At 29.0% G+C, this 27,595-nt stretch overlaps 1 protein-coding gene across 1 annotated transcript in view; it reads right to left on the bottom strand.

The window, feature by feature from the left end:
- The window catches only part of Cbp80 (Nuclear cap-binding protein subunit 1), a 152,319-nt gene extending 128,194 nt beyond the window's left edge, over positions 1–24,125 (bottom strand). Inside the window, exons 1-3 of the mRNA XM_075375264.1 lie at positions 23,964–24,125; positions 8,318–8,406; positions 410–595 (exon numbers count right to left, since the gene is read on the bottom strand). Of these exons, the coding sequence (XP_075231379.1) occupies positions 410–595; positions 8,318–8,406; positions 23,964–24,003 (315 nt within the window). The 5' untranslated portion in view covers positions 24,004–24,125. The remainder of the gene's footprint in view (positions 1–409; positions 596–8,317; positions 8,407–23,963) is intronic.
- Between the last annotated feature and the right edge of the window lie 3,470 nt (positions 24,126–27,595).

Genomic DNA, 27,595 nt, shown 5'->3' with positions numbered 1-27,595 from the left:
TGGCTATTTTATATAAATAAACCACCTTTTAAATCAGCAGAAAATGTCACATATACTACAATAAATGAGACTTCTTCACCTGCCACACCTTATTGCAAATCAAAGACGATGTGACAAATTCATCTACCACATTCACAAAGTTAAATAAAATATTTATTATATGGATCACAACACTTATCTAAAAATAAACCTGTAAATGAAAAGACTGGATACAAAGTCTTAACTGAACTGTAAGCAACAAGGCAGGCAAGTAGTGCAAGACATGACCTATGACAAGCAAGCACACATTGCAGTTCAGTGTCATCTCACTCGCACGCGCGCACAAAAATGCAATGAATGTGCTCTAGGAATTTAATAGTGGAATAATGTGTAGTTCCTTAGTAAAACAATAAATAACAAATGTACACACCTCTCCACCAAAATTATAATTTTTGGCATTTAGAAGACCCACTAAAGTACTATAAATTGTACATTTCTCTGGCATTTTGATTGCACATTCTGTAAGGATTCTAAGAACCTTTGCTCTAAATGTAGATAAATCAGCTTCTAATACACTTGCCAATCCTTCTAAATTACTTTCCAATGATGAAGTACTCTGAAATCAAAAATGTAACCTAATCATTGTAAATTATTATAAATATGGTAGAAATAGTACTGTACACCAATACAAATAACTGCTATGTTCTAACAATTGTACAGTTTTAATAAATACTCTTTTTATGTTTTTTATGATAAAAATTAAAATACCTTTTGAAATCAATATTATTTTTGTGTCATATTGTTTGTTTTTAACATCCTCAATTCAATAACTGTTAGTGTAGAAAGAAAAAATAAGCATGGCTTTTATGTTTTGTTTTTGCGAGTCACATTTAAAACTAACACTGGTAGAGAAAAAAACTTGTAAATTCATTAATTTGTATTTTTTGTGTAATTTCATTCAATTCTTCTTATCGCAATATTATCACTTTTAAGAATGTAAAAAATTTTACATGAGACAAATTAATTTTGATTAGCAATTAACGTAGAAAATATTTTTTTTATAGAAACAGATGTAGCTTAACTATTCTATTATTTATTATTCTAGAGCCTACTCTATACAATTTAACCGTGTTAAACTCCATTTTGAAAACATCACATATCATACATGACTATATAAATAAATAAAAAAATACATAAGTAAGAATTCTGCATTTATCACAAATGTACTTGTGGAGCGACGAACAGCACAATTATGCAATAATATCTTCATACTTTCCACATTGTAATCATAAGTAGCTATTTCATAAACTGCAATTGAAAAATATTAAAATAAAGTAATTTTTTTTATTTGTTTTATCTTAATTTATACCACTAATTATTTAAAAATATATCAGCTATAAACGAATAGCTGAAAAGATAGTAACTAACAATAATTTTTTTTCAGTAATGTTATTATGAGTAATAAATAAATAAAATAAATTTATAATATCTTCCAATTTTTATCAATTTCACTAAATACAGTTTGCGGGAATGAAGAGATTCTTTTAATTTTGCAACATGTTCAGCAATGTTATCTGCTACCATATAAATTAAAAAAATAAATCAGTGGCTTTTATGATTTTTATCTGCTGTGTTTACAATATTTGCATAATATGTTCTCAGTTTCCTTTTATAACTTCTGCTACAAAATACTGAAGTAAATAAAATATTTTATTTTAAAGTACTTTTAAAAAATTATAAAATACTCAAAATCATAACAACCAGTTTTTTATTTTTTTCTGAGATGGAAATTCAGGAATCGATGTTGGAAAAGATCATGAGTTAGTTGTACTATACTAAACTCCTGATTGCATGCAACGTTCTTGTTTCTGGTGGTACTGTTTTTTTTTGTTTTTTTTTTTTAATTCAGTAATGATGTATTCAGTAAACCATTATGAATAATTTCTATAATTTTTTTTTTTAATTTAAAAAAATAAATTTTAAGATTATTTTTTTATTTAGAGAACTGAGGAAATATTACTTCCTTCCACTGAAGATTTTAATTTTATTTATTACTTCTATCCATAAAATTTGGATCTTTAACCTGGAATTTTTTTCTAAAGAGAATGAATTGTACTGAACACTGAGGATAAGTAACTGTTCTTTATATGCCAATTACTTCGCATAACATTTATGCTAAATTGTCAATTCTATTATCTCAGATTTTGATAAAATAAATTTAATTATAAATTCTATTATTAAAAAGTAATTAATGGAAGTGATTCTATGATTCAGATTCATATTTTTATGACTAATATCAAATATGAAATCTGTAAACAGTATTAGTGGGTTGTAATTAGACTATAATTAGTAAACTGAATGAATGATAACAGAAAAATATTTGTACTTGATAGGTAGTTCTAAAGATACTGACATGAAAATGCTTTAATTTCCTCTTATTTCGATTTTTTATTTGGTCTGAAAATGTTTCACCAGTTTATACTGATTTAACTGTTAATTTACTGAATATTTAAAAAATAATAAATAAAACATTTATAATACTGTTTTTATAAATTACATTATTTTATACCAATTACCATTAAAAATAATGTAATTAATCTTTATACAAATCATTATTAATAGTTTTATCAGTCAAGTATTACTGCCCAAAATATAATAAATTACTTAGGCAGAAGACACAGATTATAATATGAAATGTATTTAAACTGGTGGAAAAGGTTTATAAATGTTTCCACTAAAAAAAAAAAAAAAAAGTTAGGCTGGGTTATAAGCAATGTTGACCAAGTGATTAATTAAATAATCTACAAACTGAAAATCTCCCTCTATGAATCATGAGAGACCTTACCGATGGTGAGGGGGCTTGAGTGCTCAGTGATACAGAGTAGCTGGACCGAAGATGCAACCATATCAGAGAAGTATCTGTTGAGAGCCAAACTAAGGAATAACAATTCCTGAAAGAGGGCAGCAGCTCTTTCAGTAGTTGTTAAGGGTGTAGGTCAGGACGACTTAAACAGCCATATCAACATTACTCAATCTTTTGAGTACTGTGAAGCTGAAAGCAATGGAAAACTACAGCTGCTTTTTTTCCCAAGAGAATGTAGCTCTCTGCATTTTCATATAACAAAGATGGAGGCGCCTTCCTTGGTAAAATATTCCGGAGGTAAACTAGTCCCCCCCCATTAAGATCTCCGGATGGGGACTACTAAGGAAGGGGTAACCAGAAAATTAAAAAATAACATTCTACGAGTCGGAGGAATAGGTTTCAAAATGAACAAGAAAACAGGGAAGAGAGTAGAGTATTTCAAAATGCATAGCGATAGAATCATTGTAATAAGGATAAAATCAAAACCTACACCGACGATTGTTAACATCTACATGCTAACAAGCGCCCATGATGATGATAATGAGGTCGAGTGTGTACACAAAGAAATTGACAAAGTAATTAAACACATAAAAGGGGATGAAAATTTAATAATAAATTCAAGGAATTCAAAGGCAATTCCTTGCCTTTGAAGGAAATATAGTGGGTGAATAAGGGCTGTGCAAAAGGAATGAAAGAGGGGACTGACTAATTGAGTTTTGCACGAAGTATAATTTGGTAATTGCCAACATCCAGTTTAAAAATCATAACAGAAAAATATACACATGAAAATGCCAGGTGATACTGCAAGGTATCAGATAGATTAAATCATGGTTAAGAAATGATTTAGAAATCAACTCGTCGACTGCAAAGCTTACCCTGTAGCAGATAATGATAGCGACCATAATTTAGTGACACCTTTTCTTCAGGATTTTAAACCCCAATCTACATTTCATTGTCAGATAAATCGGTGGAATTTAGAAAGCTTGAGGAAGAGGAGGTAAAGAAGATTTTGGAGGAGGATATTGCAAAAGGTCTGAGTAAAAACGATAAGGTAGAAAATCTAGCAGAATGGGAGAATGTTAAAAAGGAAATTCTTAAATCAGCAGAAATGAACTTCAGCGGAACAAAGAGAACTGATAGAAAACCTTGGATTTCAGAGGATATATTGCAGCTGATGGATGAACGTAGATAATATAAAAATGCTAGTGATGAAGAAGTAAAAGGAACTATCAACAGTTAAGAAGAGTGGATTAAAGAAAAGTGGAAAGAAAAATAAATGATCATTGGTAAAGGAAGAAGAGGAAGTGTCGAAGAAGATGAAAAAGGAGAAACAATACTGAGATCTGAATTTAAGAGAGCATTAAAAGATATGAATGGCCAACAGGCTCCTGGAATAGACAGAATACCTGTAGAATTACTGTGCAGTGCAGGTGAGGAAGTGACTGATAGATTATACAAACTGGTGTGTAATATTTATGAAAAGGGGGAAGTTCCATCAGACTTCAAAAAATGTGTTATAGTCATGATACCAAAGAAAGCAGGAACACATAAATGTGAAGAATACAGAACAATTAGCTTAACTACTCATGCATCAAAATTCTTAACTAGAATTCTATATAAAATTGAGAGGAGAGTGGAAGAAGTGTTAGGAGAAGACCAATTTGGTTTTAGGAAAAGTATGGGGACAAGGGAAGCAATTTCAGCGATCAGATTAATAGTAGAAGGTACATTACAGAAAAACAAACCAACATACTTGGCACTTATACACCTAGAAAAAGCATTCAATAATGTAGACTGGAATAAAATGTTCAGCATTTTAAAAAAATTAGGATTCACATACAGACAGAAAAAGAATTGCACATTTACAGAAACCAAACAGCAACAGTAATAACTGAAGAAAATAAGAAAGAAGCCGTAATAAGAAAGGGAGTCTGACAAGGATGTTCCCTATCCCTGTTACTTTTTAATCTTTACATAGAACTAGCAGTTAATGATGTTAAAGAACAATTTAGATCCAGGGTAACAATGCAAGGTGAAAAGATAAAGATGCAACGATTTGATGATGACATAGTAATTCTAGCTGAGAGTAAAAAAGACTTAGAAGAAACAATGAATGGCATGGATGAAATCCTACGCAAGAATTACCACATGAAATTAAACAAGAACAAAACGAAAGTAATGAAATGTAGTAGAAATAACGAAGATGGACCACTGAATGTAAAAGTAGAAAAGAAAAGATTATGGAGGTAGAAGAATTTTGTTATTTGGGAAGTAGAATTACTAACGATAGATGAAGCAGGATAGATATAAAATGCCGAATAGCACAGGCGAAACGAGCCTTCAGTCAGAAATATAATTTATTTACAACAAAAATTAATTTAAACGTCAGGAAAAGATTTTTGAAAGTATAAGTTTGGAGCATAGCTTTATATGTAAGTGAAACTTGGACGATCGGAGTACCTAAGAAGAAACGATTAGAAGTTTTGAAATGTGGTGCTACAGGAGAATATTAAAACTCAGATGGGTGGATAAAGTGACAAATGAAGAGGTGCTGTCTGGACCCCCCCCCTCACGTGTTCATTACATGTTTTTTGAAAATAATAATAATAAATTAAAGCCTCAATTTACAAAAACTATCAGTGTATTGTAATTTCTTCACAGCAACAGTTTGGGCAGTACAGGCCTTAACTTTAAACAATTTTTGTGGGTTTCAAAATGGTCGGCCTCCATTTTACAAATATTAGTTATAACTGGTTACCTGTACTTCATAGGGTAAAAATGTACTTTGCCCAGTTATTGTTAACGTACAAACACCACTAGGAAGTAACCATACTTGGTTTCTCTTTTTTCTTTTTTTTTAATTACATTTATCTTATATTTTTTATCAAGTAACTGGAGGCAGATGCTGCCAGTTGCGTCATACAGTAACAGTGGTTGTGCTGGTTGATCCACCTCACCGTACACCATGCACCCCTTAAAAAATCAAAATTTAAAAAAAACCAAAAATGGTGTTTAGATATATTTATCTGAAGAATATTTGCAAGCTCCAATCTAGTGGATACCTTGTTTAGTATAATCAGAAATGAGAAAAATATGTAAGAATTGTTCAAATTTTTTTTACCTTTCTTCACCCCTTTCAACATTGATAAATTTAGAAATTGATTTTTAGATATTTAAATGAAAATTGCACACACCAAAAGTCAAGTTGATATCTTCTTTTGTTACCAGGAAATTTAAAAAAATAGCCAGGTTTAAAAAATATTCAAAATCCAATTTTAACCTTTTAAACTCAGAATTTCAAAATACCTAGAAATTAGTTTTTACACATTCTCATGAAAATTACACACACCAAATATCCAGTTGTTATCTTCAGTTTTTACTGAGAAATTAAAAAAAGACTATTGAATTTCACTGTTATTCCATTTTAACCCTTTAAACTCAAATTTAAAAAAAACTGTGAGAAAAATTGTACACATTTCATAATGTGTACTTACATCATAAGAACATGTATACAAATTTTCATCAATTTATCTTCAGTACTGTTTGCTGGGCGTTGACGAATCAATCAATCAGTTATTCTACCTATACTTCATAGGGTAAAAATATATAATTTAATATAAAATTTATACGAGGTGTGGCTATTAAATAGCAATACTAATGCTCTAAAAATTTTATTTTAAATTTATACTATTTAGTTATCCCCTTCAATGTACACCCCTCCGCTATCCATACAACACTCCATGCAAAATTTCCATTGTTCAAAACAGTGCTCGAAGTCTTCTGTGAGCTCTTCCATGACACGTGCCGCTTTTTCTTTCACAGCTTCAACAGTCTGAAATCTTGTTCCTTTTATGCAGATTTGACTTTGGGGAACAGATAAGTCACATGGTGCCAGGTCAGACGAGTCAGGTGGATGGTCTAACACTGAGATGTTATACTTGGCTAGAAACGTCTTGACAAATAATGGAGCACGGGCTGGTACATTGACCTGATGAAGAACCCATTACTCATCTTTCCACAATTCAGGTCATTTGTTTCTTATTTTTTCACGGAGTTGAGCAAGGACTTTTAATAAAGACAAGAATAGTTAAAAAGATGATCAGAACGGATCAGATTACCAATTTTTTCAATATTTTTATCCATTTCTGAAGTGGAAGTGCAACCCAGATAAACACCTTCTTCAACATCTTCTCAGCCATCTTGGAAATGCTTAAACCACTCAAAAACCCACGCATGTGATAAACATTCATTGCTATATATTTTTTTTAATAAAACAAGTTTCAGTAGCGGTTTTTCCAAATTTCATATGAAATTTCATGACAATTCTTTGCTCTAATAAAGCACATCTTTTCAGCAAAACAAATGTTATCCAAATGAAGACCACGGCCAGACTAATATGACCAATAAGTACAGACTAATAATATTGTCTCAACTGGAGTGGCAACAATCATAACAGAAGGCTTCATGCTACACAGCTGTCTGTTGTACGAATTTGGCACACGTGCAGTTCTTCTGTAGCAGCATTAGTCAAGTTATTTAATACCCACACCTCATAATCTGTTTTATGGACTAGGCAGCAAGCTGTACACTTCAAAACAAAATTCTTCATGCTTACATTTGTCAACTGGAACCAAAAAGACACAGATCTAAAAAAGAAATTATTCTCTTCCTTTAATGAGGTACTTAAATAGCACTGTTTTTGCACCTGCCAAATTTACAGAATATGATCCTTCTGTAAACATTATCAATGCAATTACAGAGAGTATACAATCTTCAAAAAGAACATCTGAATTTTTTGTAATATTCGTGTTGATTTTCATGATTTTTTATGAATATGAGCCAAATTAAGTGGAATTGTGTATTTTTGGGGGTATGAAAACATGCAGATAATATAATAATGCTAGAAATAAATTTATAAGAAAATGCTTGACTAAAATCAAGTAATATAAACAAGATTGTATACTACTGACTATATTTCACACAGTACCAACGGCCATGATACTAAACTTTGAGAATCATGAAAGAAACCAGTTTCCACAGACAAGCAAATTTAAAAACACTGAGTGCAGTGTATTTTTAACGATGTTAACTGTTACTGTCTGCTGGTGGTAATAGTAATGGCCAACAACCATAGTAGTTGGAAGCAACATAATTTTTTTGTAAAAAAGTTCAAAATCAGTTTTAAAAAATAAGTAAAATTTGTTTTAATAATTTCCTTATACATCCATAAATACCTCTACTCTTAAAAGGGAAAAATTAAAACAATAATTTGATAAAAACAATAAATATTGATTTTTTTCAATTAAAGTTGTTTTAACAAGCACAACAAACAACAACACAATGATTCTACAAACTAGAAAGTGAATATTCTTATTTCAAACTCTTAAAGATTAACCACATTTTCTCATGTAAAACAATGAATAAAAATGATAATTCATAATCAACATACATAGGGGGATGGATTGATTGCCTTACCTTTTCACCAACTCTAAGTATAAGTGTTTCCAATCTACCTTCTATCTCTTGATTTTCTGATAACCTACGTCGTTTTCTATATGCTCGATCTGAAAAAAATTCACAAAGCACATAAATCATTAATAAATTTTGATAAACAAATAAGATTATACTTTTAAAAAGTTCATTTTGAACTTAAACAAATAAAATCATTTGCACGCTAACTTTAAGATTAACATTGTCAACCAAGAACAATTCTATATATAAGTATCTAGAACATCTGGTTAAATTATTCACATAACTAGTCTCTTGACAAGTGAACTTGCATTGGATCTGCCAAAGTTCTTTTGTAAAATTGAGAAAGTTGCTTTCCTACATTGTAATTTATTACCAACAATTTTTCTCCTTTTTTCTTCTGATAGAGTATGGAAACGTGTAAATTAAAAAATATGACATTAAAAAGTTGTAACTTCTGAAATGAAATGTAAACAAACTAGAGAAGAGTCATGCCAGAGAAAAACAGCAAATTTTGAATTATTTACAAGACTTTTCATATTTTATTAAATTTTAACGTTCAAAATCTACATACAAGAGAAGGTAAAATCCATATTTACAAAAGTCTTTATTCTCATTAGCTGTTATCAAATCCCATTCGATGTTAAAAATATCAACAATCATTTTTACTTCCTTGTACAAAGTATTGTGATTACAAAAAATTTCAGTTCTCAGATTTCAACGGAAATATCCATTTTGACCATCCCTGAATCCATTTGACTAGTTTTGACATATGTATGTACATATGTATCTCCCATAACTCAAAAACTATTAGTCGTAGGATGTTGAGATTAATATTTACATTTTAGACTCTTTCTTAACTGCAGTAATAAGCCCTTACTGACAGCTTTTCAATGATATATCATAAGTGGTACTAATTTTTATTGGTACAAGAGTTATAGCCACATAAAATTTTAATTAATGAAATATTTTTATCTTACAAGGGGAAGGCACATCGATTCAAATTAGACTTCAATCTCCTCTTCTTTTTTTTTTAATTTAAATATATTGATTTATTAATAACTACACTGATAGACAAAATAAATTTTTTAATGTTTCTTTAAGTGAGATACCATTTCTTGAATTGCTTTTTTGCTTACATTACAGATCAGTAAATACAATTTGTCTATCACCCTTAGTTTTAAAAATATTACGCTTCAAAAACAATTACGGGAAAATATAGTTAAAATCAGTTAGATTTATAATTTTGTACGGCCATACCTGTGTTTGAATGATTTCGCTCATGCTTTTCTTTTATAAATAGCCTCAGACACATCCCAAATTAATGTCTAACAGTAAATCGGCTACCATGTTAGTATTCCATTTCCCTTTATAGCAGTTTCTATCACTGAAATGTCTTGGTGGAAACGTTCACAGTGTTTGTCACTTTGAGGTTGTCCGGGAAAAAATCCAAATGTGAGTGGAGGAAATATATTTTCAAAGACATATTACATGCCATAGCTCTGTATAAAGTAAGAAGTTGATTAACAATACAATGGTAATTTTTGCTTGCCGAGAAAAGTTTTGCAATGTCTTTAAATGAAACCCTAGCTGAGCACTTTCTACATTATTTAACATGAGTTAAATACAACATCTTTACCAACTCTCTTATTTGAGGACCAAAAAATATTCCTTCTTTAATTTTTCTTTCACTTACATTCGGAAATTTCTGCCTGATGTATAAAAATACAGGACAACTATCCTTCTTCATTGCTTTTACAAAATTTTTTATTAGTTCTAGCTTGATATTGAGAGGGGATAAAAATATTTTTTGGATTCAACTAAGGGCTCATAAATACTAGTTTTCCTATTTGGAGTTAAATTTAATAAAGTTTAAAATGCTAACTACATGTTGAAAAATGAAAACATCCTTTAATTAAAATTAAAAATTTGTCAAAAATGGTGGTGATAGAAAGATTCTGAGTTCATATTCGTTTTCAGCATCAAAAAACAGATAAAAATCATGTATCACAAGTTAGGAAACAAAAATTATGTTTATCAGTGTTATTAACCTCTTGATTGTAAAAAACATTTTACAATTAATAATTCAGTAATAACAAATAAAAAAAAAATATCAAAAAATATCTGAAATTATTAATGAAATAAAGTTTTATGTACTTTTCATTTTAAAAAAAGGAGTAGATGTAATTTAATAGGTATACAAGGAAGTCACGTAGTGTCCACATCAGATTTTGACAAATTATATTTGAGTACTTGTGTGCTAACCGGCACACATATTATTTTTACATATAGTTATTATAAACACATATAAAACTATTTTGTTTTACATTGTATTGATTTTATTTAGTTATTTTTTTACATAAGTAAACTATTCTTCTGGTACTTTTTCAGAATTTCACAGCCAAACAAAAGAACCTTCATTTTTGTTGTTTTCTGTTACTATTTTGTATGTTAATTATTGTATTTAGTTTAAATATCTCCCTTGTTATTCATAAGTCATATATAATTTGTACATTTAGCATTAACACTAGTCAATAAAAAAACATTTTTCATGTATCTGTTTCATGTATGTATTTCATCATGTTTTATAAATACATATGATTTATTTACCAATAAATGCATAATCGCTGTGAAATCAATATTAAAAAACAGATTATTATTTATTTGTATTCATTTAAAATTTGTTTAAATCAATTAAATTTTTATTTATTCATACACAGATTAACAGTTTCTAAAAATCTAAATCATTGGAAATGTCTTTAAAATAACAGTTTTTAAAAGTTTAAATCACTTGGAATCATCTTAACTTTAATTTTTAAAATATGCTGATAAACTTTTTCGCTTGTATGATGTTTGATCAGTTTCTCTAAACAAAAACCAATAATAAACACCCATCATTCCACGATCCCATCTTCCTTGATAATGATGCTCCATGGTCAGAATATCCTAATGGATATACTCTCCTTGCTCATCACTGACAGAGCCCAAATTTTCAGGGAAAAAGTCTAGGTGGGAGTGTAGGAAATGAATTTTTAATGACATCCTACATCTAAACATTTGTAGTTTTCTAACAGCTTGTTGACAAAAAAAAACATAGTTTCCATCTTTCTGTTGCGTAAAAAACAACTAACATATTTGAAGAACTTCCATGCAGCTAGTTCACATTCATTAAGTTTATCATAAAAAAAGTTGAGTTCTTAAGCAGTTTCTTGATTTGCAAACTGATAAACATACTCTCCTTGAGCTTTCACTCAATTTAGGAAAATTTAATTTTTAAATTATTAAATCCTGGTCCATCTTTGTCTAGCGCCTTTACAAAATTTTTCACAAGTAAAAATTTTACGTAAAGTGGCAGCAGTATGATTTTACCACTCTCAGTTAATGATATAAATGCTTTAAATTTTTTTCACCAGCCACAAAGTTCTCCCACAATGACCAATTCTTTTGCCACTAATGGTAATGACACAGACAAGTGTCCCAAAGACACAGAAAACAACAGTATTTCATAAACCCACCTTGTACACCAAGACGCCAACGTAACTTTCAGATCACTGCAAACTTGCCACATATGCCTTTGTACTTTAGTACTTCTAATATTGATGCTATAGTCTCATACGTTTCTTTCACGTCAATTGCATGAGCTAATGGAATCAATAGCTGTTTGTTACCATTAAAGTGCTTTCATGCTAACTTTAGAAGAGTCAATAAAAAGACTCCATTCTAAAGGAATATACTGAATTCCAAGCTCTTTCATAGGCCATAGACATCAGTACAAACACACAATGAACTTTTCATAGTAAAATAGGTTGAAAGATGTTCATGTTCTAAACATACTTACTTTTGTTTTTTCCACTAAAAGATTCCTCTGTGGCTGTCAAGAGCCCAGAAGTTCAGCTTGCTGGTTTGACAACTTTAAATTGCAAACTAAATCATTAAGTTGATTATTCAATGCTGTTGAATTAAATGAGAGATCTCAACAGATACAGAAAGAAATTCTTTAACATTCTCTACACCATCTGTTTCATTTTCAGATCGTTCTTCTAGCAAGGTTGAATTAGATGGTGGTACAGTTACAGGAAAATCCTCTCCATTTGTACTAGCTTTAGAGCTGAGATACATCTGCATATTTATGAACTTTCTATTTTTGAATGAAAATTCACATATAATTAAAAAAAGTAGCAGTCAGTGAAGTGATCCTTAGATTCACGTCAAACCACTGATACAGCAAATGGTATGGCTTGTCATTTCATCTTCAACCATAGAGTTACTGAGCACAATATGCTAATAACATGAGGCAGCCAGATTTTTCTTGATCCAAGAGCACACAATCAAAAATAATAATAATTTTATCAATTCAGAAATAGTCTTTCTTTGAGATTTAGGTGTAAATTTACCACAGACATAACAAAAATTGTCTGGATGATTTGAACACCCATGAACTTTAGTAAAAGCCATGTTGTAGCAAATAAAAATGAGAAAAATCACTCTTTTATTATAAAGAATTGATGGATATATATTTGCTATATATAGCAAAACACTATTAACTCTGTAAGACACAACACACAGTATAGACAAATAAGAAGCTCTATTGAATACGATTTTAAACTTTGTAGTAGGCAACACAGACATCTGTATGATGTCATCATAGACATGTTTGTATGTTCTACTTTTCATGAGACAGTAAATACACCGTAGTTCTTCAAATTTAAGACACACCCTAAATTTAGTAGATAATTTCTGGAAAAAATAGAAATATTAAAATACTGTATAATTTATTTATTATAAATTAGGCTAAGTCATATAAATATTTTGTACATATCAGTATAATTCATTAAGTTCTTCCTATTTTGAAAAATGAATATAAAAAATAAAATAGTAGCTACTTACAACAATTTATTAAGTAATCCAAATACACACTAAAACACCTAAATTGAAAGCACTAACATTATAATTTGTATTACAGTACCTCAAATGTAATATAGTTAGCTACATACATATTTAGCTTTATAAGTACAGTATTTTATTAGTAATCACAGTAATTTCCCATGATTAAACAGTGTGTCACATTAGCTTTCTATATTGTTGTTGAGTCATCATCGTCAGATTCATTTGCATCACTGTAGTTCCAAATTACATCGTCTTCAGAGCCATCCAATGCATTTGACAAGTAGCACTCAAAAATGACTTTTTAATTATTTCTGATGGCAAGTAATTCTAGGTTTCAAACTCCATTCTACAATTGTAGCTGCTGACAATAGTTTAATTTTGCAGCAAAATTGAATCTAATGCAACCTTGCAATAAATCGCTCGTCATCCAGGCGTTCCATTGAGCTTGAACAATTACACCATCACAGAACCTTTCTTTTGGCAGATTTCCTGTTCAGAATTACATATTGCAAAAATTTATTCCAGTCAGCAGTAGCATTCAACATAACAGTTACTTTCTCATATCCAATTGTTTTTACCGTTGCTTGTTTTTGTCCCTTCTCAGTTACTGTGTAATTTCGTAGCATATCCAAGAATACAGCAACTTCATCGACATTACCAACCAATTTGACTGAAACAGCATTGTATCTTTAATCATAGATCGATTATGTAATGTTGATATTGCACTAATTGCCTTTCATGAATTTCCAATACCATCCACAGCTAGCTTTAAACTGAAAACCATTACTCCTGGGGTCAATCCATTTTAAGTGACCCAAAAACACATAAGCTGGTTGCTTGACCAATTAAAAAATATTGAAACTTACCCACTTGTTTGCTACACGTCTCAGGACTTTAAAACTTCTTTTTTTTATTATTTAAGCTGTTTACTTGTGACAGCCATTTTTGTTATGGTACACACACCCATTTCTGTGATTGTAAGGGTTTACAGAAAAAATCATAACTAAAAAATTATTGGTCCTGGAAGGATGAAACAAAAAGCAATTTATTCATATTTTCTCAAGATAAAAGATTGGTCCAGTGATTTATTTACCTACCTCTCTTCTTTCTATGAAAAAATTACCAAAAAGTTGAAAATGAAAATCTGTGAAATTTAATTTTTTTTTTAAATTATTTTCTAGAGGCAGGGATGGTAAACACAGTTTGAATTATTTTGTTATGAGTAGGAATTTGTTAGTAGTTCAACTATAAATAATATTAATGATAATTTACCCCCTAAATTGTTATGAATTTTTGAAAACTAATTTTTTTTAAATTCAAATTTTAGCTATAATAACTCTGATGGGGCTGGTAATAAAAATTTTTAATTTGCACAAGTTAGTGTTTTTGTAAATGTTTATAGCAAATAACAAAGTTTCTTGTGTATTGCACCAAAAAAACTTATTACCTCTCAAAAATCATGAAAAACCTGTTAAAAGCGATACTATTTTGAATTACTAAATAAGTGCTCCAAGGGAGTTTCTTCTCTTCTTGGAACATTAATATTTTTATACTTATTACTATAGTTGAAATAGACTTGTTTGAACCATTCAAATGCAGTGTTCATGTTATAACAGGCGCTTGAAGTCATTTCCATTGAACAGGAAAATTCATGTTGCAACATGCTCATTTATGCTTGTTGCATCATTTAGCTTTGCAGTTACAGACTGGTCAGTCTGGTATTAGTCAGTGATCTGTTCACATCTTTACCAAGTGTCTCAAATTTCATCCTGCATTTAGAAGTATTTATTAAATAAATAAGTTTTACTTAATAATATTATATTTGCAAATTTTAAAATCAGTTAAATTTTTATATTATTTTCAAGTAATTTCATAAAACAGAAGAACAATGTTCTATAGGAATTTATGTGAATGAAGAATGTCATAAAACAGTGTATGAAACAGTGCCAAAGAACTCATTAAACTCATTTGTGAATTTAGTGATGAAAACCAACAACTTATTTTTTATGTTTTAATTCAGATGTCACTAGTGTTTGTAAATATCATGAAAAAAGGTTTTTGTCAAAATTCAGTCACCTGTATGGATAGTTCTGTTATGACCATTTGAGAACTCATAAAAAAACCAGTTAAGAAAAACCTAAGATAAATAACATTAGAGCAAGCTTTAGAGCAAGAACACATTTTTTCAAATCTAAATTTAGTTCCTGGAAAGTCTCTTTGTGTAAACTGCTTCAAAAGTATTTTTTCTAACCAGAACAAAAAACTATATGAATGCAAAGACCAAGAGCAATACAATACATGGCTCCACATCCAATTGTTCAATATTGAACAATTGGATGCTGCTTGTAGCATTTTGGGTGTATCACCTCTGTTTACGCCAATGCGTAAAGTTGTTTTATTCCAATAATGTTTTTATTATTTTATCTGTTGTGGTCGCAATGTTTCATAATAGCAATTTCTATTTAACCACACTAGTCTTAACCGTTTTTGTTATCTCTAATTTTAATGTCGTCAAAGTTCCTAGAAGTCTAATTTTCTTTGTCTGCGATCAAGTCATTTCCTCTACTTGTTCGTATTCAGCAATTTATCAGTTTTACATAACTCTTTTAATGGTCCGCTTGCTTATAAAATTAATCATTGTTATGTTCTTTCTTACCCAAACTTCCCGTTTATGCTAATTTCTTTATCTTACCAATACCAGCATACTACCCCTTGTTGTCGACACACACTCTCTTCGGTCTATTGCCTAGTTTGTTTCCCCCCTCTTCTCATCACACCACTTTTTCTTCAGTCCAAAAAACTTTCATGGTGTGTGGACCTGGGACTCGGTCACTTCTCTCTCTCTGGCTTAATGTGTTAATACTCTCGTCGTCTTCATGCCTTCATAAACGTTGGTAATTCTCTGTCGCCATATTCTTCTTGTTCTACTCGTCAGTGTTTCGTGATTTCACTGATTTCTATGTTTTATTTTGCCTCGTTTCTTTGTTAAGTTAATTTTCAAATTCAGTAGATATCGTCTAGTATTGAAAAGTGGTTCAGTTGCTACAAACCAGCCAATTTTATCGATGAAGAATTCTCTCCAAACTCATTACTACAAATCTGAGACGCTCTGTATTACTCAATTTCTAAACAAAGTTTTACCTCTGTTTTTTTTTATACGCCATTGTAGACTACGCCAAGGATAAACTGTATGTTAATCTTACGCCATAAACTGTATGTTTTTTTTGACACGCCATTGTAGACTACGCTAAGGATAAACTGTAATTTCGCGAGTTCATCTTTTACAAATATTTATGTGTGGTTAAGGCAAATTCAAATCATTCATCATTTATGATATTAAACAGTTTTGTTATTAGTAAAATCTGTGAAATACTTAATTAATTGCACATTATTCATTTGAATTTCAAGATCTGCTTAAACAACCATTTCTTCAATCAAGTGTAGTCACAAAAGGTGGCTTAGATAAAGGTTATGTTATTATTTCTCATGTGCAACATGTTTTATGTGCTATTAATGCCAACTATTGTTATTTTCAAATCGACCTGTATTTGAACAGTACCTCAGAATTATAAAAGATTATGTATGACACAAATATTAATGAACATGAATGTGTTGGTTAATAACATTCTATATACATTTTCGCAACTTTCAACAATGTTTTCTATTGTACTTCATTGACTCTTGTAACTACACAATCTTTTGATTTCATTTGGAAAATAACATTTTAATGAGACATTTTTTTATAGTCATTTGACAATAATTATTTATAATTTTGTTTCTTTGTTTATGTTAAGTACTAAAATTTGTTATTCTAACTTCTTATATTTCACATAATTTCAATGTGTTAGATTCTTGCTGTTGTTAATAATTTTAATCAATGTTAAATATTGTTTTGCTCCATCAAGTATTATATTTTTTTACAAATTATAAAAAAGAAGTCATTAACATGAGAATGGCAAAGAAACTTAAACATTTTCAAGAAAGCTTACTTGCTAAATGAATTCTATTTATGTGATTACTTATTACAATTTGTTTATATTGCAATTTAACTCTTTAATTTAATTTAATGTAATTTGTTAATCGCAGAGATTAATTTTTATTCTATTCATGAACTGAATTCTTATTACTTTTCTTAAATTAATCTAAAGAAAATAACTCCTGAAATGAAGTTATGATTTTGGACTTCTTTGTAATTAATGCTGTGATTTGTTCTAGTAATATTTATTGCTTTTGTATTCAATCTTGTTGTTTGAATAATATTGTATTTAGTTATTTTAACTGTTTTTAGACACGTATTTTTAATGCAAAAAATTTTCAAAATGATTATTTGAAATATGTATGTTTATGTATTTGTCATTTATTATAATTGATATGTTGATTCAGCTGATATTCCTTGTATAAATTCTATGTAGAATTAAGTTAAGTTTATCTCGTAATTTCATTTAATTGTTTAAGTGTAAAAAAAAAGGTGTATTAATGTTCTTTTGTTTTTCAGGCTTTGTTTAATTGTAGATTTTCATATTATTAGCCTATATGCAGTTTATTTGTTTTTTTTTTAATTAAAGTTCAATTTCTTTAGGCAAATACGAGCTGTGTGTCATTTTATTTTGTAATTTTACCCGACAACTTCCATCAACTAACTAACTACAGTGACTGGTCATTCTCACACAATTTCAAGAGAATTATCAGAAGAGATGTCAGAGCTGTTAGTTAAACACACTAAATAATAAACTTTCATTTCTACAAAAACAGACTACAAAAATCATAACGCTGAAGAATAATTAAAATATTGCTGCAATTTATTTTTTTTTCTTTTGAGTGTTTACAAAAATAAACCAATATAAAAATATTAATTTTTGAAAAAAGATATAGGCTACTCATTGAAATCTCAGTTTGGATAAGTTTTACAAGCATTTTTAAATCAAAATTGTATTAGGTTACTTGGTTTTGGTTAAGTTATTAAATTACAATCTATCATTAATATTTTTAAAATATTGAAAAGTCAACTTCAAAAAATATGGACCAAATATAAAAACTTTAAGTGCAAAGAAGACACGAAACCTCCTTGGAGCATTTATTTAGAGACAAAATGGTATAGCTGAATTCACAAGAAATTTTATATTTTCCATAAACATGTACAAAAACACTATAAGTTGTGCAAATTTAAGATTTTTATCACCAGCCCCATCAGAGTTATTTGAAGCAAAAAATTTAATTAAAAAAAAAAAATTATTTTTCAAAAATTCATATTTAAGGGATAAATCATCATTAATATTATTTATGGTAAAACCACTAGCAAAATACCTATGTATAAAAAAATAATTCAAACTGTGTTTGTCATCCCTGCCTCTTGAAAAAAATTGCAAAAAATGAAATTTCACCACTTTTCATGTTCAACTTTATTGGTAATTTTCTCATAGAGAGAGGTAGGTAAATAAACCAATGGACCAATCTTTTACCTTGAAAAAATATGAATAAATTTATTTTTGTTTCATCCTTCCCAGGACCAACCAGTTTTTTAGTTATGATTTTTTTCTGTAAATCCACACAAAAATACACCATAACAAAAATGGCCACCATAGGTAAACAGCTTAAATAAAAAATAAAAAAATTTAGTTTTAGAGTCCTGAAACATGTAGGAAAGAAGTGGTAAGTTTCACTTTATTTTTTTTTAATAGGTCAAGCAACCAGCTTATGAGTTTTTGGGACACTTCAAATGAATTGACCCCCTGGCAACTTCCCTGGTCTTTAATATCAGCCCTCTGAAAGATCTTCACACTGGAAGACCTTTTGTGTGGAGTTACTTGAACAGGCCAAAACACAGCATTGATTATTTTCCATGTTTTAGTCCCAAAAATAATTTTTTCATTTGTTTACATGCCAATAATTTCTGTTTCATACTGCACCACCACCGCACATTCGCTTTGTTCACAGAGAACTGTTTACCGGCAGCACAATTTCCAAGCTGTCCAATGTGTAAAATAACCTTGCGTTTAAAGTCTGTGTTGTACGTGAAACGCCTTTCTATAAGTAATAAGAAATTCAACTTGCCACATCATTTTCCATGATGATGAAATGATTAGAAAATCACATCAAATAAGATGAATGGAACGGTTATGAAAAGAAATGGACTGATTAACAACTACAGTAGTATACCATATGCCTGTTTAACATCAAATGGAGGTTATGCAGTAAACGTAGAAGAATGTTTGTCATCATGCATAGAGTACATACACAAATTCCAGAATGATGGCTCATCACTAAACTATGATAACAGTGATAAAACTGTTGAGATGTAAGCTCTTTGAGATGAATCATCTTTCTAGAAATTAGTGTACGTTCTATACACGATGATAAATGTTGTTTCACGTTTCCTGTCTTGTCTCCAGTCGATGTTGAACAGGCATATGGATTCAAAAACTTCAGCTTTACATCTATTAACGCTTTTATGTCAAATGGCATTAGACCACCAATTGAAGCACACCTCAAATTTAAGACACACATGACATTTTGAACCTTTCAATCTGTAAAAAAAAATATGCATCTTAAATTCGAAGCAATTATTAAGCACGCATGCATATTGTTTAAAAGTAAGAATACAGAAACTAATCTTAATTGTAACGAATAGTTGATCAAAATGAGTACTATAAACATTTTACAATTTACATAAAATCTTTACACAATTTCAATAGCACATTTGAAACCAGCACCCAAATTACAGTGAGAAAAGTTGAGTAACATGTTAGATACAAATCTTGTGTTGTCTAGTAATTAGATGAGGTTAGCAAGCATACGTTATGTTTGGTTAGGTTATGTTTATATATCTTCGATATATGTACGACTTGTCAGTACACAGAATCAAAATAATCTAACCAAATATAACATACACTTACTAGTATGGTCAAATTAACATTAAATATACAAATTATATATAATATGTTGAATATACTATTTTGGCTTGTAATAATAATATATAATAGCTGTATATATAAAAAATATGCATGCCAATTAATGCACAAAAACGTGTATTTGTTTCAAATATCTATTGCTTCTCAAAATTTTGAAGATGTACACACAAAGATAGATGCACAGTAATTAAGGGGGTGTAAACTAGTATTGGCACTGCTACTAGTATAATGGAGGGGTTAGTTGGTATACCACAATACATTATAGGTTGCAAAAAGGCAGTTGTCAGGCCACTATGTATGTGAACTGAGAAACTTTGATGAGTAATTCTTTACTTAACTTTTCTGCCTAATACACTTGAATAAATTAATAAGAAATGACTTTTCAATAGAATATTATATAGGCTTAGACCTACTCACATACATGTTGTTGCAATATGGCAGAATTGAGCATGAAGTATCCTGCTCATTGAATCTGTCTTCAGGCACTACTTTGAAATAACATAATATAAAAAAAATATGATTGTTTTTCAGTGCAAAATATAATTGACTTTTTTAAAATGCCAAAATAATTTTCAATAGCGGCATCAGAATTGTAAATTATTTTGTGTAATCTTACTAAGGAGTCCCAATAATAAGATTAAACTTTTAGGCCTTATAAACTTTGTAGTTAAGTTCATCACTGTAAATTCTGATTTCTCTATCCAATCCCAATTTTGACACACAGAAGGGTTCCAGAATAGAAAATTTTAAATCATATAAATATCTCTGGAAGGTAATGGAAAAGCAACATTATTTTTTCTGATAATGCTTAAGGAATAGTTCTTTAATCAAGAAAAACATTACATTATTCTTTCCCTCTCACTAGAAAGATTCCTAACCATCAAAATTTTAAAAAAAATTACTATAATTTAAACAATTTTCATGAAAGGAATTTCAGTCATCTAAGTTCATTAAAACAAAGTTTATTAAAATGCCTAGTTCAATAGTTATAAATGTACAGATTTCAAATATTTTTCAATCATAAAAATATCTTTACAAAAGAAAAAGTTATAAAAGGTATTTTAAACAATTGCAATTTGTAAAAAAAATGAAATTTTGAAATCAGTACATATATTAAATTTAAAGTTTTATAAACATGGATTTTACCTTCTCTTTCAGATTTTGATAGTAGAAAAATTAAGAAATGGTCATGCAACCACCATTTACTGAAATTTTATGAGATGAACAAGAATAATTAAATACGTTAGATAATAAGGTGATCAATAACAGAACTTTGGGTAAAATAAGATGTAAATGGGAAGATATAAAATGTGTAATGCAGTAAAATAAAACTTGGACATCTAGTACATACACTGAAGGGATTAAATATTTATGACAGTTAATAATTCAGGTGAAAACTAAAAGGTAGAAGTATAAAAGAATGTTACGGCTCCAGAATTTAAATAAAGGATTCTATTATACATTAATAATAAACTGTTCAGATAAACAGTTTGCATACTTTTAAATGGCAAAATGAGTGCTGACTTTTGATGGAACATAAAACAAAAAGCCCATTACAGAAGTAACTAGCTGCAATTAAGGATGACCACAGAAATTTGTGATACGACTCTTAAAACATATCAAATTGGAAGAATAGAACAAATGGCCTTGGTTAAGTTTTCCTCTAAGTCAATCCACATGAAGTGATCCTACCAAAATAATTTTGGTAGCTTCACAATTTTTAATGTTTTTATAAGTAATTAATGATAGTCCAAAACTGGAATCCTTTTAATTCTATCCTGACCATAAATATTAAACTGTTCTTACAGATGTGTAGATGAAAAGTAGGCTACTAATTGGGGCTATGGGTCACAGAAATAGAACAGTTAGTCATGAACATTTTTAAAAGCCACACGAAGTTCATTAATATTTGCAAGCACTAAATGTTTTGTTACTTTGAATCTATTTATAATTTTTTCTCCTGGATCTTTTTTTCTCAAAACATTCTACTGTTTTCATCATTTTCAATCAGTAGCCTACTGTACAGACCTATATGAGCTTGCAGACATAAACCTTTAGCTGCTTTATTCTTAATTCCTTTTACATTTTTAAAAACAGTTTAATGTTTCTAAGATGTTATTTTTTTATAATAAATGTACATGTAAACATACTTTTTTATTTAACTTTTAGTTTTTATTTGGTTAATTAACATTTCAATTGTATTTCATGTTGAAATGGACTTTTCATTTTTACTTGTTAAATTAAATGTTGTAGGCTAATTCTAAAGTCTATTCAATACTCAAAAAGAAATATCTTTTCAAGGATAAGGTGTTCTATGATTTAGATTGGTAAAATATACATTTCTTAAATTTTAGGATGGTTAGGGCGAAAACACATTATTTGTGCATATTTTGAAAATTCATAACTTGGTTCAGTCAAACATCAAAGTTGAAATTTTTACTGTACTTGGCTCTTATGAATACATATATTGTTATATATTAATAGAATTTTTCAGATAGACAGTCTGCATATTTCAACAGGCAAAATTTATTGCTTAGTGAAACCCAGAAATCTGGTTAATAACCTGTTAAGGTTTATCATAGTTCAAGGTCTGTCTTCCAAATTAATATTCCTGGTTCTTACTAATGTAATTCTCAAAACAAAAGTTTTACTCTACATGTTTCTACACGTATTTAATGAAGAAGATAGGTAAAATGATAGGTGAAAAAATGAGACAATTGCTAGGAATCAAACCTGATTTAGAAACCAACATACAATTTACTACACCCACTAAATTGAAGATGGTAGAGGATCTCTATAAGATGCTCTGGTTTTTTAGTCAATCAAATAATAACCTAAAGTCTCGCCTATAAGTGACACCGTTAGACATTTAGCCAGATCTTCATAAAGGCTTGCCAGAAGATGTACATTTACCACAGAGTTTCCATTATTACCTCACCAATAAGTGAAGCAAAATTTAGCTTTTAGGATAACTGATTATATTGAAAATACTGAATATGTTGGATTACCTGTTTCAACCCTGGAAAAAGCCTTAACTTATCAAATTTCAGAAACCATTCTCTGGACATAACATAACAATCAACAGACTTTTCCCATGAATGGTAAACAATGACCAAAATGCCTTAGTAGGAAACAAAAATTACATTACAATAATTTCACACCATATTATGTGGCTAAAAATAGCTCACAGCTAGATGGCTAATATAAAATTACAATTCCATTTAGACAGAAAGCAAAACACCCTAGCTGTATTTCATCCATATCAATGATCTTCAAAATATGCCTACAACAAAAAAAAGAAAATGAAGAAAACAGTGAGGTTTCTACAATGAATTTGGTCAAATAATTTTACAACCACTTCTTCTGAAATTGTAGGTAAAAAGAAAAAAAATCAAACTGGGCTCCTCTATAAACACACTAACATATAAAGGAACAACTACATAATAAAATATAAGCACACTAAATATAATTTAATTTCAACTGAAAACAGACTGAAAGAAAAATATAAGTGATGAATTAACTACTTTTAATTTTTCAGATAATAAAAGAAACTAAGTATTTATTTCTACCTTAGTTGCTAAAAGCAGTTATTTTTAAGTTTATTAGATTATGCAATGTACATTATTAATTGTATTACATAAAAACAGCCATTTTATTAGTTGAAATAAGGAAAACTTCTCAAATAAAATACACACAATGATATCACAGTAGAAATTCAAAATTATTTGAACATTTAATAAAATATAAAATGAAATGAAATGTACAAAATAGGTTAAGCGTACATATTGTTGATGCGTGTCAAGTAAATATTCTCTAATTTATTCGGAGCTTAACTATAACTCAAAATCAGTACAAACCATAAGCATCGTCTTCATCATGTGCTCTTCTTCGGCTCATCTTAAATGAATTTTATAAAGACAACGAATAATTATCACAACATTGACGCAAGAAATATTTTACAACCGTATAAACACCTATCTAACCACTTCAGTGCATACAAACGATGTATTAAACTAGTAGGACATAATATCAAATTCCCTTTTAAAACAAAATTTCCCGTTTAATTCATATACAGAAAATCATGATGGCATATAGCAGAAAAGAAATTGAGTAAAATGTAATAAATGAATTTTTAAGTTTAGTTTTTTAGCGTTCAGTAGCACTTTTTATAGGACATTTAGCTCTTTTAACTGGCCACAGAAACGGGTAATAATTCAATCTCTGTACGAATCAAGCTGATATTTTTGTAGCATTTCAACGATGATAATGAAATAACACATTAGGACCAGGTCTCAGATCATGATCTGAACCAAATTGTTTATCTTTAAGCCTTTTTTCTTGTTTAATCTCCGGGACCACAGTTATGTATTGCCTCAGAGGATGAGATGAATGATTTGTAGCATGTGAAAAATGCTATGCCTAACCGGGATTCAAACCCGGGACTTACGGACGTAAGGCCGAGACTTTTAAGCCTTGCGTTGTAATAAATCCACAAGTTCAGATAATTATTATTTTGTAGGGAAAGGTGGTCCTGCAATACATTTTTCCAGATATAGTATGTGAAGATATAAAAATATAAACAATTTGAAGATATTATTTTATTACTTTGTCATATTTGTTGTCTTAATTATGCGTTGTTAACTTTGTTTCGTATCTTAAAAGGTAAAACAATATAATTATACTTAAAAGGTAATAACAATATAATCATACTGTTTGCCGATTTAAAAGTACATGAAAATGTGCCTTTTGTTACAAATCAAAACAAATAGTTTTCAAGCAACTTTTATCGGCGTTTTCATTCTGCAAACATTTACAGGAACATTCTGCAGTCAACTGGCGTGAATGTTATACTTTTGACGTTGCCATGTTTTTTTTTAGTTTTAACATAAAAGTTTTAAAATGGGTTATTTCCGGAATATTAAAAAATGAAATCCGTATTTATTTCATTTGTAGTTGGCATATTTCACCAGCATTTTCTCCTTTACTCCCCATTTTTTTTTTTTGCAAAAAATGAATAATTTTAATCTAAAAACATTAAAAATTAATAATTTAAATTAACAAATTAAATATTTTCATAGAGCAAAGACTGTCAGTTTGTTTGAGAAAATTATTCTAAACATATTCAGAATGATTAACAATTAAAGAATGCGCAATATTCATTTCATTTATTCATATATGCAAGATTTTCTGAATAACTTTTAATGTGTAGAAACATCAACTACATGTAAACAGCTTCCTTCAGTATTACTGCATTTATTTACTAGTGAAATTTGAGAATCTTGTCAGAAACAAATTACGTTGTAAAGTAATAACAAAATTACCTTGATGAACAGTTTAACACCTTCTTAATGCATAGACTACTAAGGAATTGTAAAATCTAAAAAATACCAGTTATTCGTTGATGAAATATAGATTTACATATGAGCAAAAGTAAATATTCAGACAGAAAATTAGTAAATGGTTAAAAATAAATAAACTTGAATATAAATAAAACAAAATTTAATGTAATAGATAATAAAAAAGGATTTTAATGTAACATTAATGATATACAATTTAATCATATAAAATACTTTGACATAATTATAAATTAAAATTTAATGAATTTTTTACTTTGTAAAAAGATTTACAAAAAATTGTACATTTACACAAGTTTAGAAATAGATTAAATTATCTACAAGCTATTAATTTATTTATAAGTATTTTAGCCCCATATTCAAATTTGTATGTAATGAAGGTGCTAACCAGAATTAAAAAATTAAATAGAGCTATGCTTGTCATTTTAAAATTATTAGGTATACTACAGTAATGTTAATATCTTAAACTTTTTATTTTTTAAATATTAGTTAAATACTTATATTTCTATTAGTTTATATTTAAAATTAGCAACAAGCTTGTACTGAAATATGTTTTTTAAAACATGAAATTTGTTGAGGTGTAAATAAATATTTCATTCAGAAAATAGCTGGGTTACAAAATCTAATACTGAAAATATTTATTTTATAAAGGATTTAAATGTTAAATAATTTTTAAAAAATCAAATTATTTCATTTTAGAAAAAGTATAACCCTAATGATTATACCATAGAACATCAGTCAGGATTTGAATACATGTAAAATTGTTAATTTATTCCCAAGTACTTTATCATTGCAAATAAATATTTATTCATAAAAACTAGTATATAGTATATACATATAAACTAGTATATAGTAACATAAACTTACTTATTCCCTATTCTACATACTGATTTCTCACTCAGTAATAATTTCTTTGTGTATTCTATCAAAAAGTCCATTTCCCAACTTTTGTATTTTTTTTTCAAACAGGTTTTTTTGTATGTCCATCAATCAAGAGTATGAATGTTTCCGTTTCATTTTTTATGTTTGTTACAATTGATTTTTTTTAATGAATATTTCTTCATGCTGAGCAATTTTAGTATTAAAAAAGTACAAATCATTCTGTTTTTAAATTGTCCATCGTATTTTATTTAAAAATAATTTCATAGAAGACATTTGTGACAAATTTTTATTTTCTGTTCAATTCACCAAAAATATTGAGAATTAATAAATCCACACTTGTTTTTTTTCATCCACATCTCAGGTTGTTCATTGAACAACCTCATAATAGACATTTATCCAGTTTTGTTTGCCATCGCAGACTCCTTTCCTATGACTTCCTACTACGTCTTTTTGGCTGTTTAAGGTGCCTCAAGTTGCTATCTATTGCCTTAATTATTATTCCTTATGTTCTTCATCGAGACCTAACCCAGATTTACTTTAACTGTGAATACTTTTTCTGCACATTATACGACATGAGTTACAACTAGAATTCATCTAAAACTTCTTCAAACTTTGATTTACTTATTCTTCAGAAGGTATTCTACAATCTTCTTTCTTTCTGCAAGTTATATAATTACGGGTTTTTAAGTAAACTTACAAAATTTTCACACCTTGCCTTATTTAGTGAAAGTTTGTTACTTTTAGGGTCTCAATCCTTCAGAAAATTATTCAAAGACATTAATTACAAAATAAAAGTTTACTCCTCTTCAATGTGGTTTTACAATAAAATCTTTATGAAGTGGTTAAAAAAGAAGCCTATTTTTTATAGATATTTTTATTACAATTGTGAAATGTAAAACAGAAACAGTGGATTTAAATGTTCACTCAATCTAGTTTCTTTCTTTTAGCAGCGATTCAAAGAGAAAACTCATAAGTTGTTCATAGAATGTTGCAAATTATCATGCGTTGAATTTCTTCTTTCCATATTTTGGTATCCGCTTTCAGAGCAAGGGGATGAAAAACATACCTTGTTAGCATTCATTTAATCATCCATGTCAGAAATTCAAGTTTCTCAAGTAGTTTCCACACCCTGTTCTTGATCTAGTATTCATACTAGCCCTTAAGAGGTATTTAAAAATAAAATTACTTTTTTCCTAAAGATCCTTTTGTAATACTACCAAATCTCAGCTCCGTAATTTTCAATGTAACATTAG

The sequence above is a fragment of the Lycorma delicatula genome, chromosome 1, assembly GCF_047948215.1.
Source record: "Lycorma delicatula isolate Av1 chromosome 1, ASM4794821v1, whole genome shotgun sequence".
NCBI lineage: Eukaryota > Metazoa > Arthropoda > Insecta > Hemiptera > Fulgoridae > Lycorma > Lycorma delicatula.
The sequence above is the reverse complement of the archived record's forward strand: the minus strand, read 5'-3'. Positions and strand labels throughout refer to the sequence as shown.